We start from the raw sequence: 13,854 nt of genomic DNA on the forward strand, positions 1-13,854 counted from the left end.
ACTGCGGTCCATATGCATCCAATGTTTATCAGAGGCTGGCTTTGACCATTCCACCAAGACTCTTAGCTGTGCTGCTTTATAGTATAAGTGAATATCTGGAAGACCGACCCCCCCCCCATCTTGCGAGAGCGACGTAGTAGGGAGAAAGAGAAGCGTGCACGCCCCCCCTGCCAGACAAAGCGTAGGATCATAGCCTTCACTCGCTGAAAGAAGTCCCCCTCCAACTCTATGGGTAAGGCCTGAAATAGATAAAGGAGCTTAGGAGGAAGAGTCATTTTCATGGCGTGGACTCGGCCTAGCCAGGACAAAAAATGTGGTTTCCACCTCGTGAGATCTGATTGGATGCGAGTAAGAATGGGGGTAAAATTAGCAGTATATAGCTTCCCTACTGTCGGTGTTAGCTGAACTCCCAAGTATTGAATAGAGGAAGTAGCCCACTGCAGAGGTGTAAGGAACTGGAGCCTGTGAACCTCCGCCTGCGGGAGGGTGAGATTGAGGATGTACGATTTGTCTAAGTTTATTTTAAAGCCTGCTACGGCTTCAAAACGTTCAAGCTCCGATTGTAAGTGTGGAAGGGACGTGGTGGTTCAGAAAGGGACAAGAGGACGTCATCCGCGAATAGAGAAATTTTATGTGATTACCCTGTGAATGGTAAACCCTTGATTCAAGGATTATCCCTAACCGCTAACGCTAATGGTTCAATACTAAGAGCAAATAGCAAGGGTGAGAGGGGGCACCCCTGTCTAGTTCCTCTAGAGTGGATAAAGGCGGAAGATTTTACCCCATTGACCACTACCCTGGAACGGGGATGAAGATAATTAGCTCGAATCATAGTTAAGAATTTAGGTGAAAATCCGAATGCTGTAAGTGTGTGGAATAGGAATACCCAATCAACCCTATCGAATGCCTTCTCGGCGTCCAAACCTACTAAAACCGCCGGGATCTTGCGTCTGTTGGCCTTCTCAATCAAGTGTACAATTCAACGGGCGTTGTCGTGTGTTTGCCATCCCTTAATAAATCCTGACTGGTCAGGGTGAATGAGGTCAGGCATGAGATCATTCAGGCGTTTGGCTTTTATAGAGGAGTACAATTTTGCGTCGAGGTTTAATAGGGCAATAGGCCTATAAGAGGCACAGCAATGAGGGTCCTTCCCCGGTTTAGGTATAACCGAGATCATGGCCTCGGACATAGTGCCCGTGGTCTCTCTCTGCTCTGCCATCTTGTTACATAGTCGCACGAGGTGAGGGCTGATATCGGGGGGGAAAGGTCTTTTAAAAGAGGGCGGTAAATCCGTCCGTTCCAGGAGCTTTGTGGGGCTTCAACGCTTTAATAGCAGTGGTAACCTCATCCAGGGTAATTGGGGCGGTAAGTAATTAATTCCAGTCAGCAGACACCTGAGGCAGGGGCAACAACTGGAGATAAGTCTGTTGGGCATCCGAATCAAGAGCCTCCCCAGAGTAGAGAGTTTGGTAAAAGGAACCAAAGATTTCAGCCTGATCTTCGTCTTTATGGTGAATGTCCCAAGAGGGCCCCCTAATGCCACCTATGTACTCTCACGTTTATCTTTTAGCTGTCTGGCAAGGCGTTTACCAATCTTGTTGCCCTAGGTATATGAAAGATGCCGCAGTTTGAGCAGCATGAACTCCGCTCTATTGTTATAAATAGCCCGGAGTTTACCTCGAAGCGCTGTCAAGTTGCGGAGGGTTTGTCTAGTGGGATTCAGTTTATGAGCACGTTCAAGAGTAGACAGCTCCATCACTAGGTGGTCTCTTTCTCTAGTGCGTTGAGTATTCAGTGTTGCATTAAGGGCAATACATTTCCCTCTGAAGACAGCCTTAAACATGTCCCAGGTGTTATACTCCGAAGTGTCCTCCGGCCTATTGACCGCGAAGAATTCAGTAATGGTTTCTCTTAATGTGGTATAAGATACCTTATCCCGAGCTAGCGACGCCGGGAAATACCACCGGGGAGAAGTCGAGGCGCTCCCATCCCAAGTGAGACAGACAGAAAATAAGCTATGGTCTGACACTGACAGGGGAAATATCTTGGCCTCTTACAGGGCACCTTGCAGGGTTTGGCTAATAAAAATGTAATCAAGTCGGGAATATGTACGATGAACATGGGAATAAAACGTGTAGTCTCGGGTCTGTGGATAAAGGGTGCGCCAAGTGTCTATGAGACCCATATCCTCCTGTATGCGCCGCTGTGTGTCCATAGTAAAAGAGCCGATATCCGAGCGCTGTGAATGCATACTGTCCAGCTCTTTCTGCCATATCAGGATGAAGTCCCCCATAAAAAGCATTGGATCTTCCACAAAGTCTGTTAATTTCCCCAACAGAGTGTGTAAAAAGACCGTCTGACCAGCACTGGGTGCATATACCGCTACAAAGGTGCACAATGTCCCTTTCAGGCGCCCCTTGACCATAACCCAATGGCCATCTTTATCGCTTTGGACTCCCCATGGTTGGAACTGTATGGAGGAACGAAAGATGGGTGCCACCCCCCTGTGTTTTGTGTGAGCCGAGGACCTATAGATGAGAGGAAAGTGTTTATGTCTAAGGCACGTGTCCTCAGCCCTGGCTAAATGGGTCTCTTGCAAGGCCACTATGTCGAGGTGATGGTCGATGATGTACTTCCATACTTTTTGGTGCTTTTGGGGAGAATTCAGACCCTTAACGTTCCAGGTTCCAACAGTGATCGGCATGATATTATAGGAAAGAACGACCCCTCTCTAAGAGCTCCAGCAGCCCCACCATTGCCGTGAGCCTAGCCTGTCCCCAAAGGGTGTGCTGTACCAGTGCGTGCCAACTGTGCACTGCCCGGTATCAAAGAGCCCCTCGCACTCATCCATTAAAAAGCCGCCACCACGACCCTCCCATTCCCACCCCAAAACCCCCAAAAGAAGGAAAACAACTTTGAACAAAAGAACAATACAAACACCACTGCTAGGTCCTCCTGGCGGGCTAAGATGCCCCCACAGGGACCAGGGGGTACAACAGGTCTGAGGACCCAGTCCACGCCCACCCCGGTAAGTGTCTCACAAGAAAGTCATCTTTGTGCGGCTGAAATGCGGGCCACCGCATAGATCCATGACTGGGAGAGCACCAAAGGCAAGGCCTCTATAGTAAGGAATAAGGTTTGAGCCGGGTCTAAGTTAACAGAATAGGACTAAAAGCCAACATAGTACTAGGCTTCAAACCTGCCTTGTTGTAAAAAAAAGGAGACAACATTGGTCTTAGATAGGGAGCCATCGTAGTACGTGACATCCCCACGTCTCAAGTAGGGGACCATGACCCCAAAGATAGGAGCCAAAGAGGAGTCCGATGCTGGGGATTCAAAGTCAAAGTAGAATTGGAGCACTATATCGTCTGATACTGGAGGTAGCCAGAGGTGGCAACCTCGACGTCGATGGAACGTAGAGCCGTGCAGCTCAGGCCTGTTGCAGAAGATAGGTCTCGCGACCTCAGATAGGCGCCGCGAAGTAGTCTGTCAGTAATCATCAGCGCCCTCTGTGCACACCCGACCTCCAGGTGGAAGCTGATCGTGAGCCCCGGGAGGGATCTCCAGTTTTGCCTTGGACGGGACCACCTTCCTCGGAAGGGAGGCCCATGAGGTCTAACCCTTCCTTTAGCTCAGTAACGTGGCGTAGCTTATTCTGGAAGTTAAAACTGAGCCCAAACGGGTAGGTCCACCTATATCTGATGTTGTCAGTTCGTAGTTTAGTAGTGACAGGCCTGAACATTTGTCTCCGTGCTAGTGTAGACGGCGAGACATCTTGATAAATGGCGCAGGAGTGACCTTGGAAGGAGTCCTTCGATCTGGCCACCTGGAGTACCGCCTCTTTAACTTTGTATGAGTGGAACTTCGCTAAGATGTCTCGAGGTCTCTTCTTCTCTCCATTCTGTACGTTCCCAACATGATGCACTCTGTCTAACTTTATCTTAAGGGTCTGGGGGCTCGGAATCTCCACGAAGAGTCCTTCCAGGAAGGCCTCTAAGTCCGTCCCCTCCGCGCCTTCCTCCAGGTCTCGGACACGAATGTTCTCCCTCCGTGCTCTATTTTCAAGATCCTCTGCCTTAAGCTGCGTCTGCTGCAGCTGCTCCTTAAGCGCACGGACCTCTTCGCGGAGTTCGGTAGGAGGTTGTTCTGGCTCCTGATGTTGCGCCTCCAAATCCAGCACTCTAGTGCCTACAGAGTCCACATCGTGTTGGAGGGAGGTCAGACGGTCCGTTAGGTCGGTGCGCAGCTGATCTATTGAGGATTTGATGTCTTGACTAAGTTCGTTACACAATTCAGTTTTAAAGTCCTTGAACATATTTAGTAGGTTTACTTTCGTGAGGGCCATGGCCACCTCACCTGTATCTCCTCGCAGCGTCGGGCGTTTGTCTACAGCCGAGAAGAAGTCCGACAGTTTACTGGGCGTCTTGCTCGTTCCCTTCTTTGGCGGCATAAGGATGAGACTCCACAAGCCCCCGAAGCTCTGTCAAGGATGTTAGAGGCACTCCAGGTCCGGCCTCAAGGGGGTCGCAACAGATGGAACAAGAGAAGGCCGCACAGCACTAAGGAGAGACTCTGTCAAGGCAGTGGTGGTGCCACCTCAGGTCACCAGCGAGGTGGGTTATTCAGCATCCCAATGGTGGTGGCAGCGCAGTATAAAAAGGAGGGTGCCATGCCAGCAATTCGTAGGCTGGGTATGATGAAAGTCGTGGGATGCAACCAGCCCATTCAAGGAGAGCAGGAAGGGAGAAGTCTCCAGAAGGAGCAGGCGCACTTCAATACAGAGTAGCCGCAATGAGGGTGGCAGGCGGAGGAGCAGCTGATGTGAGATGGCATCATACTGAGGACCCCTTCTCCATGCAAGCGGGAGGATAGGTGTTCAATAGAGCGGGGTACTATGCACATGCCCCCAGAAATCGCTGGTAATAGTCCTGCGGCTATTATAAATGGGGAGCCACAACACGCCTTCCCAGACGCACCCCTTGGGACAAGAAACGCAGGGGCCGCTTGTCTAGGGCTTCAGATGACCGCGCTCACCACCATTTGGTGGAGCGCGACCGCCATCTTAGGGTCAGGCAGCCGAGGTAAATAATGTTGCGCTCTCTCCCGCTCCCAAAAGCTGGCTCCCGCAAGCATCAGCAGGTTTACCGCTGCGAGGGTCAAAGCTCAATACTCCCGGTGGGAGCTCGCTGCCAGTACTTCCAGAAGACGAACCGGGTCACCTCCCACGCAGCAGAGCTCCAGCTGCCATCTTAGCTCCCGCAGGTCGTCCCCCACAGAGCAGGGAGAGCGAGGCAGAATAGAGCCGATATAGTCACTCCGGGGGCAGCAACACCAATCTCGCCGATGTCTCACATCTTCCGCCACAGGTAGGAACCGTTTGCGGCGCCCAGAGCCCTAGACAGCTGCCAGAACCTGCACCGGGATAGCGCGTGGACCAGGAGCCGAAACGGTTCACGTCCGATCGACCATCTTGCCCGGCCACGCCACGCCCCAACCCCCCCCCCCCCCCCCCGGGAATATGATTTTTGTCAAATTATGTTTTTAAATTAAATATGAAGTAGAAAATATTTTTTAAATAGTGTCTCATAATATATTTATATGTTGGTCATATATATATATATAATATATGTATAGATATGTGAGATTTTAGCACAATACAGTTATGGTAAAAGGCCTGGGGATGAGAATGTTGAAACATTGAAATATCATTAATTACAGAAGAAGCTGCAATATTTCATTCAAATCCTCAGGCATGTAGACATATTCTTTGTTAATAGAATTTCTTGATATATAGATTTTTGGAAGATATTGGCTTGTACTTCTGCAGCATTCCTTATTGCATATTGTAATTATATGCCTAACATTTAGTTATTACACAAAGTACCTCATCTGTAAGTTAAACTGTCTGATGTTTTAATTTATGCATTCTTTAAAACAACTTTCAGCTAGAAGGGTGCTGCATTTTTTGGCTTTTTACACTTGGTAGGCACGGATAAGTTGCATTCAAAGGGGTATCTATATTCCATTTATTTCAATAATAATATTACACTTTATGGTCAAATTAATTCAGTATCTGAAAACAGGCATGTTCCTCTGAAGATTTTTGAGAACGAAAGTAATATTACTCAGCAAAGTTGTGCACATTTTTCTTGGTCAGTGGCCAAAATGGAATAAAGGGAAGTGGTCAAAATTATTAGCCATGCTCCCTCCTACTTTATCCCGTCATCCTGCCATTGTTAAATACTTGTGTTTTAAGACCGCACTTACATCTTCTACATCGTAGATTCCGTCTGTCCACAGTATTAGACCGATAAAGGCACAGAGGGGTTTCAGAAAGGAGAACTGGAAAACGCCGACGATGAAGAGCCTGAGCTTCCACCTGTGAAGATAAATATATGACTATTAGGCTTCTGGAAGGCAAACAGTTTCACATGGATCGTGCAATCCCAGTAACCACATGTTCTGTAGGGTCTGGTGCTTCCCTATGTGGCCAAACAACCAAAACATGATGCCATATCCATCCTGGCCTCATTGACAATCCACATAAGAGGAAAAAATAATTGATGTGGTTAAAACACCATTTGCAGTAGTTTTATGAATAGTTCAGAAGGGTAACACAACAGTTGATTCTTTGTGGGAATAGTTTTGTGAGTGAGAAACCCTAAGCCAACGCCTTCATGCAGCTTGCTTGAACTGCATGGAATCACAAGCAGGGCAAGGCATGGAAACGATGCAGGATCTCTGACTGGAAAGTGAAGCATGAGGAGACTAGAAAAACTGTTTCCATGGCCCCCCTCAATCTTCCAGGACGGCCTCTTCTGGGGACCACATCCCACACATTCAGTCCCAACAGCAAGTCCTGAGAACCTGCATATGTGGATGTTAGCATCATAATCATAACTGGGATCACACACTTGTCAAAGAGTCAGTTCCGCTTTCAACACCTATAGTTCCCCCAGTTTGCTGTATCGCAGATGCTCTTACAATGCTATTTAACAGAGATTTCTCAGATTAGGGTGTCTAAATGGAAAGCACAAGGCATGTATGTGAGTCTTACATCTCATGATTATGAATGGAATGTATGCAGGAGTTAGGCAGGGAGTTGTTAGAACTTGTAGAAAACCGTTGACCCTTTTGGGGTTAGATATCGCTCGAAACATGTTGGCAAAAGAAGTCGTTTAATGAACTACAGCACTTCATCGTAAATCCATCTAGACAATATTTCAACTATACCAAGGGTATACACCAATAAAGCGAACTCCTAGGGTTCACACTTAGCTATTTTTACTTACCCCCTGGATCTCTGCTACAGTTCACGCAAACAATTATTGAGGAACTCTGTATACAAGTTTGAGTCTGCTGTAGTGGCATTCACCTACTTCGGTACGGAGAGGACACAGGTGAAGCATGCCAGAGTACGTGGGTAAGGTGTCCTTTCCAATATCTTATGGATCTCTTCAGGTTTTATTGATTAAGGAAAATTAAGACAAAAACTCTGCTATGGGACAATTCTTCCCACTCGAGCGCCATTTGTGATATTAATTGGGAGTTTTTATGGAGGCCCGCATCCACCAACCTCTGAATGAGACCCCTTTATCCCTAAAACACCCTTTAAGTTGGTTGTAATACATTAAAACACATTTATTAAACTCAAAATATTTTACACACTTTAAATACATTTTCAAGTCGAATTGTTATAAATTCTCAATTTTCTTTACATAAATGCTTAAATGTTTTAATATGTACAGTTCACATTTTTAATGCAGCAAAAATGTGGATTCTACTGTGAAAAATAACTTTTTCCCATATTTTGTAAACATGTGAAATGTTCATACAGTTCCTCTTAAGTTATATCATACCAGATGAGAACAACGAATGCATTCCTGTCGTTTTTTTTACATTCTAATACTTATAGCTTTGCACTTTCCATTATAAATCTAGGAACACAGAATACGTTGGCGGAGAGGATACTCCATTGCTGTTGCGACACAGAACCCTCTCCGCCAAGCTCTAAATTGGGCCCTAAATCCTTAACAGGTGATTAACCTTGATAATGCAATAGATGCCACAAGACACGAAAGAGCAGAAAACTTTACAACCAGTAGTGCCGCTCGAAGAATCAATGATTTCATTGGTTTAGGTTAGTTGCTTCAACAAAAACTCACTAATAACTTGGGGCCTGATTATGATCTTGGCGGACAGGGTAACTCTGTCACAAGCATGACGGATATCCCGTACGCCACATTCCAATTCCATTATATCCTATGCAACTTGTAAAACAGCGGACGGTATATCCGTCCTGTTTGTGACAGAGAAACCCATTCGCCAAGGTCGTAATCAGGGCCTTGGTCACAACTGGAGAACAAACCCAGACCATGTCCACTGTGACAGATGTGTACACTCACACTCACTACTCTGTTTTACTGCTGTTAAGATCAATATCTTGCCAAACAACCAATGAACTTTGAGTGGCAGTAAAGAAGAAAATGCACATCTTTTATTTTTGAAGATAATTGCCTAAACTCAGGGTTAAATGATTGATTTAACATTGACTGAAGAAAGCCAAGGCTGAAGAAATTAAGGATTAAACAGGAGATTACAAGAACAACCCAGAGTGCCCTCTAAAGTAACTGTAAAACCAACAAAATATCTCTATTATTAAAGGGGAACAATTCCAGACGAGAGAATAAAGTAAATGTAGCAACGACTTCCAGACAAAGAAGGTGGTGACTTGTATCCCCTGCAGCATCACGGCCTGTGGAGGAAAAGCTGCTTCCCTTGCTGCAAATATTGTCATTAAGAAAGACTTCTGGGGCCATAACTCAAAGAAAGACTGTAAATATCAAAACACAAAGAAAAGCAGCAAATATCAAAACACAAAGAACTTCTACAGTGTTGTAACCAGAAATAAAAGCTACCACTATCTGAATAAAACCAACAATAAAATAACCAGAAAGGAAACACACCACAAATACTATAATAAAATGAAAGAGTTCCATTACTACAAATATTTAAAAAGGCAGGACTGAACGAACCACTCGAGTCTGAAATAGGACAATGTGGGCTCTCAAGAGGTTCTGTTGGGCTTAGAGAAGGTGCTCACTTACATGGTCATCCTGGTGGGTGGCAGGCAGGGGCAGCAGCAGCAGCACGGGCCAGTGTTGATCGGCAACAGTTTGTCCTTCAGCCTTTCCACTAGGGCCACCTTCCCACCGAACCCCTGGATCATCATGATGAGTAACAGGTAGAAACAGACTGAAAAATACCTGTGGAAGAAGAGCAGAGCTGAGCACGGCATGTGTGGTGGTCCCGGCAGCCTCCCGCAAGAGAGCAGAGGCTGGTCTCCGATGGTCACCGGTCAATGGAGCAATCCAGAGATCAGGCAACTTCTCACAAGGCATGTGACCTCTACAGAGTCGGTACTTCTGGGGCAGGGTCAGTCACATGTCAAGCAGGATGACCCCCCCCCCAGCCTGACCAAACTATCAATTTGCTGTTCATGAAGTTACATGATTTCCTGAACCTCCCAGAGTGTGGATTGACAAGTAGTTAGACTTCTAATTTGCATGTGTGCAAATGTAAATTTTGCAAATTCACTAACTTCTAAGCAATTGTCCTACCACAATGCATTCATTAAAGCACATTTACAGAATTCACAAATATAATTTTAGCAGCAAACAGATGGCCAAGTGTGGAAGGAGACCCGTATGCTGAGGTTAATATGAAAGCCTGGTAGATACAGACCTATGTCAAGATACAAAGCTCTATCGTGATAGATAGGGATCAATGTCATGATATGAATCCATCTCATGACAGAGAACGATCTATGTCATTTCATCTACGTGCTTTCCGCCAACATGCCTACTCATGGTTCATACTTCATCGCAAGCTGTTTCGCTTCAATGGCGGTTTATGCGATATTTAACTCTAACTAGCTGAAGGTTGAAAAGTAATGTCGATTCACAACACGTATTTCACTCTCCCGCAGCAACGAAGCTGATTCACTGCTCTCAAAGAATCATGTGATTCGACCTATCCCTAAACCCTAATTTTAGCCCTTACCTAACCAATAAATTGACCATATGCCTGTACCCCAATCTATCCTTAACAGTGGCCGTGACCCAGAGCCGATACCTCGACCTCAAGCTGCACTCTAACCGTGACCTTAGATCTGACCCTAATTCTCACTCTATCGATGGCCATGACCGGGCCCCAGCTTGTACCCAAACCATAACCTTAGATCTGATTCTAATTTTGGCCTTATCGATGACCCTGAGCCTAACTCTAGCCTTAACACTAAACTAAGTCCTGACCCTCTTCCTAAACCTGCCCCTAACTTGGACCATAACCATACATTTTTTTTAGTTCCTAGGTCCAACCTTTATCCCAGCTCTGACCCTAACTAACTTCAAACCATAACCATCCAACTAACTCCAAACCATAATCATCCAACTAACTCCAAACCATAACCATCCAACCGAGCTTCACCATAAACTCTGGATACAGTGATAAATTTGCAGGCCATCAAACAGGCAATTGCAATATTTACTACATTTTGCTCCCAAGCACTCACTTGTCGGTGACAATTCAGTTCCTAGCCCAAATGGCCTTGAAAAAATACATCTCCATTCCCTCCCTGCCAATCCTTTTTATCAGCTATGCACGGCTGCATTTTTTTAAAAAACAACACAACTTACTGCTGTTTTGCCTTGTTTGAGCTCTTCCGTTACTCAAACTCAGTTTAGTTCCAGATTAAGTGGTATTCGTGGGCGGGATACCACTTTACCTGGTTATAAGTGGCCTTAACAACAGACCTGGTTTTACTGCTAAGAATAAGGGGCGACCAAGACAAATGGACGATCCTACGCGGCTTGAAATCGAGACACGCAAGAGCGACTCCACGGAGCTTTAATCATTCAATTAAATGCCAGCATGAAAACAACTAAGATATAACTGGCCGAGAAGGTTAAAATTTGCGTCCTTCTTGAAGAATCGTTATTGGGCTACGAACTGTGATTGCCAAAGTGCAATCGGTCTTTACGTGCACGGTGACTGAAGTGTCGTGAGGCACAGAGGTGCTGACAAAAAAAGAACAGACAAGCTCATTTCCTAGGTCCTGAGGAAAACCCTCAAATCAATATTGGGTTTGAAACGCGTAGACCTTGTTGTTGTGTCCAAATGAGTACGAATAATAAATGCTGAGTATCAGGTCCATTTAAAAATGTACAGCAATTAATGAATTTCAATTCCCACGACCTGAATACTCAACTGTTTGGCTGACATCTCCCCTGGGATAGTGTAGTATTACAAGTTTGACTTTGGGGTATCTTTTCAAATCTTTCCCTTGGGTTTTTTTCATTCTTTCCTTTTTTCTTTTTGTTTAGTTTTGGATAGGATTTGAGCTTTCTCAAACTCAGTGATAAAGGCTGTTGATAATTTTTTCTATGCACTGTAATTTTTTCCATGCACCGTAGTGTCTTATTTATATGTGTAAATATTGTCATTTTATGTACTGTTTTCTGTGGTCCGTTAAATGTGTAATGTTCATGTGAATAAGATGAATTAGTTCTTTGAAAAAAATATATTGAACTCTATAAAGAAAAATAAAACATTCTATAATTAAGTTTTTCAATCACTATGAGTGTCACGTGTGATTGTTGGGAATAACACTTTGTATTGTTATCAGTATTGGCAACTGTTGTGGTATATTGATTAAGAATAAGGGGCGGCGCAGTAACCACGGCAATAGTTACACAAACCTGGTTGTACTGGGCACAGAACCAGGCCTGGAAAATCACAATAGGTTGAGATTACAAATGTAACCTGGCCTTGACCCCTAGCCCCCACCTGACCCCCTTCTACGGGAAGGGGGGAGCCGACAATGCTCCTATCTGCCGGCAAATATGGCACTGGTCTTTGAATGACATAGCAATACATAACGTTTTTTGAACTGACAGTCCAAATATCCGTGTAAAATTGTTCGGTACCTGTGAAATTTACACATTTTACCCTCTATTTCCCTTTTTCTCCTGATCGATCAGGAAGCAAAAATAGTTTTTGTACCTACTACCCATTACACCTTTTAGGGATGTCAACCCATTTTTTTCTAATTGTAAACTCACTTGTTTCTGGGGTTTTTTCTTTACTTTTTTGCCTTTTTTATTTTTATATTTTTTGCTAAAACCCCAACAATTTGTGCTGACTTTGGAAAAATGGGCAGCAACATTAAAAGGTTACTTACACACTGATTCCCAATTCAACAAACATCATGGAACGTGGTATCCAGAGGCCAAAACATGAGCAGGCCGCGATCACCTGTGCAGAAAATGACATGGGAGCGTGAATCAGTGACATAGACATGTGAAACAAATTACAACTTTATTGACTTTTCCAATCCTTTGGAGTTAAAATTGTGGTTGTGCCAATGATATAGGATTTGGACCTGAGAGTCAAATTTGTCCAGCTAAATAATTCCACGTCTGAGTCCATCAATGTCCCAATAGACTCCATTCCCTACCAGTTGTGTTCGGCCCATGGAGGAAACCTCTGGGAGAACTTTTGGGTGGCAAGAACATTCATACCCAAGAGGACACAGATGGCACAGGCTCTACCTGAAGATCTCATTTGGCTGTGACATTGACCACTTTGCCACCATCCAAGCCTGGATGTCCACAACGTACCTCAGCGTTGCCGTCCAAGCTCTGTTCCTGTCCTTCCTGGGAGGTGGCGGAGCTCTGCTTGGTGGCGTCACTGATACTTACCTAATTTCCCTTAAGCGTTTTCTTCTTGCTTCTGCTTGTATCATCAAAGGACTACAAAAGTATGTCAGACCTAAATCAAGTCTCAAGAGTCTGCAATGTCTCCCTCTGCGTGCCCCGTATCACTGTACCTAGCTAACAAACTTAGAGTTCTATTTATGAAGAAGTCACGCAGCGCAGCACGTCACCTTGCTGCGCTGCGCTGCGCTGCATGACAGGGAAAGCAACATACTTAATGCAATACGGTGCACTCCTGTCCTTTCCCATGCGCTGGCGCACAATGGGCTGCCTAGTGCCAACGCAGGCACCCTTGCACCACGGAGGTCTCCACCACCGATTGTAAAGTATAGGGAAAAGTAAAAAGGTTTCTCAACTTTTTTAAAATATATGTAAATTAATTTTATACACCTATTTCAAACGGAGAACAAAATGGAAAACAATGTTGCAGCACTAACAACTTAATAATTGAATTAAATATTTAAGGATTTTAAAAGTATGAACTTAAAATGGTTTTTCGAAGAATAATTGAAACAAATAACTATAGAAATGCAGCTTGGGAATAGCAATGGGCTTACTCTTTTTTGGGTGGCTGCATCTCTCTCCTCAAACCCCCTTTAACTGCTTGCTACAACTACACATAATAATAATCCACATTTGTAAAGCGCAAACAATCACCCGTAAGGGTCTCTAGGCGCTGGGGGCCGTCGGGAAGATTAAGCAAGCTGTTGCCCAGAGTCACATGGTGCTGGGCTAATCTGCCACCTGTGCCGGGGATCGAACCGTGATCCCCAGATTCCAGAGTCAGTCGCCCTGGCCACGGCGCCACACCTCTTACACATCTCTACCCCCCCTCATTTAGTAGTAAGTATTCCCATTTTCTAGCCACTCCTATGTCCGTCCATCATTTGCTACCAAACCGTTGGCATGTGTGTGCGAGGATCGCCAGTCGGGCGGAGGTCTCTGCACATAAAAGTCAGGAGAGGCAGAGGTGGAGTCCTCCAGACATAGGTTTGTGAATAGCATTTCATAGTATACGTCAGTGCACTGTTGTAGTCCTACCAAACGAACTAAAAAAATGAAGTGAAAAATAACAGAT

At 45.1% G+C, this 13,854-nt stretch overlaps 1 protein-coding gene across 2 annotated transcripts in view; it reads right to left on the reverse strand.

Annotated features, from left to right (window-relative positions):
• The window catches only part of SLC51A (solute carrier family 51 member A), a 151,949-nt gene that overhangs the window by 18,745 nt on the left and 119,350 nt on the right, over nucleotides 1-13,854 (reverse strand). For both annotated transcript variants that reach the window (XM_085635982.1, XM_085635981.1), the window contains exons 4-6: nucleotides 12,242-12,315; nucleotides 9,108-9,266; nucleotides 6,268-6,379 (exon numbers count right to left, since the gene is read on the reverse strand). In XM_085635982.1, coding sequence (XP_085492108.1) covers nucleotides 6,268-6,379; nucleotides 9,108-9,266; nucleotides 12,242-12,315 — 345 coding nt within the window. The remainder of the gene's footprint in view (nucleotides 1-6,267; nucleotides 6,380-9,107; nucleotides 9,267-12,241; nucleotides 12,316-13,854) is intronic.

The sequence above is a fragment of the Triturus cristatus genome, chromosome 11 (genome assembly GCF_964204655.1).
Source record: "Triturus cristatus chromosome 11, aTriCri1.1, whole genome shotgun sequence".
Classification (NCBI taxonomy): Eukaryota; Metazoa; Chordata; class Amphibia; order Caudata; family Salamandridae; genus Triturus; species Triturus cristatus.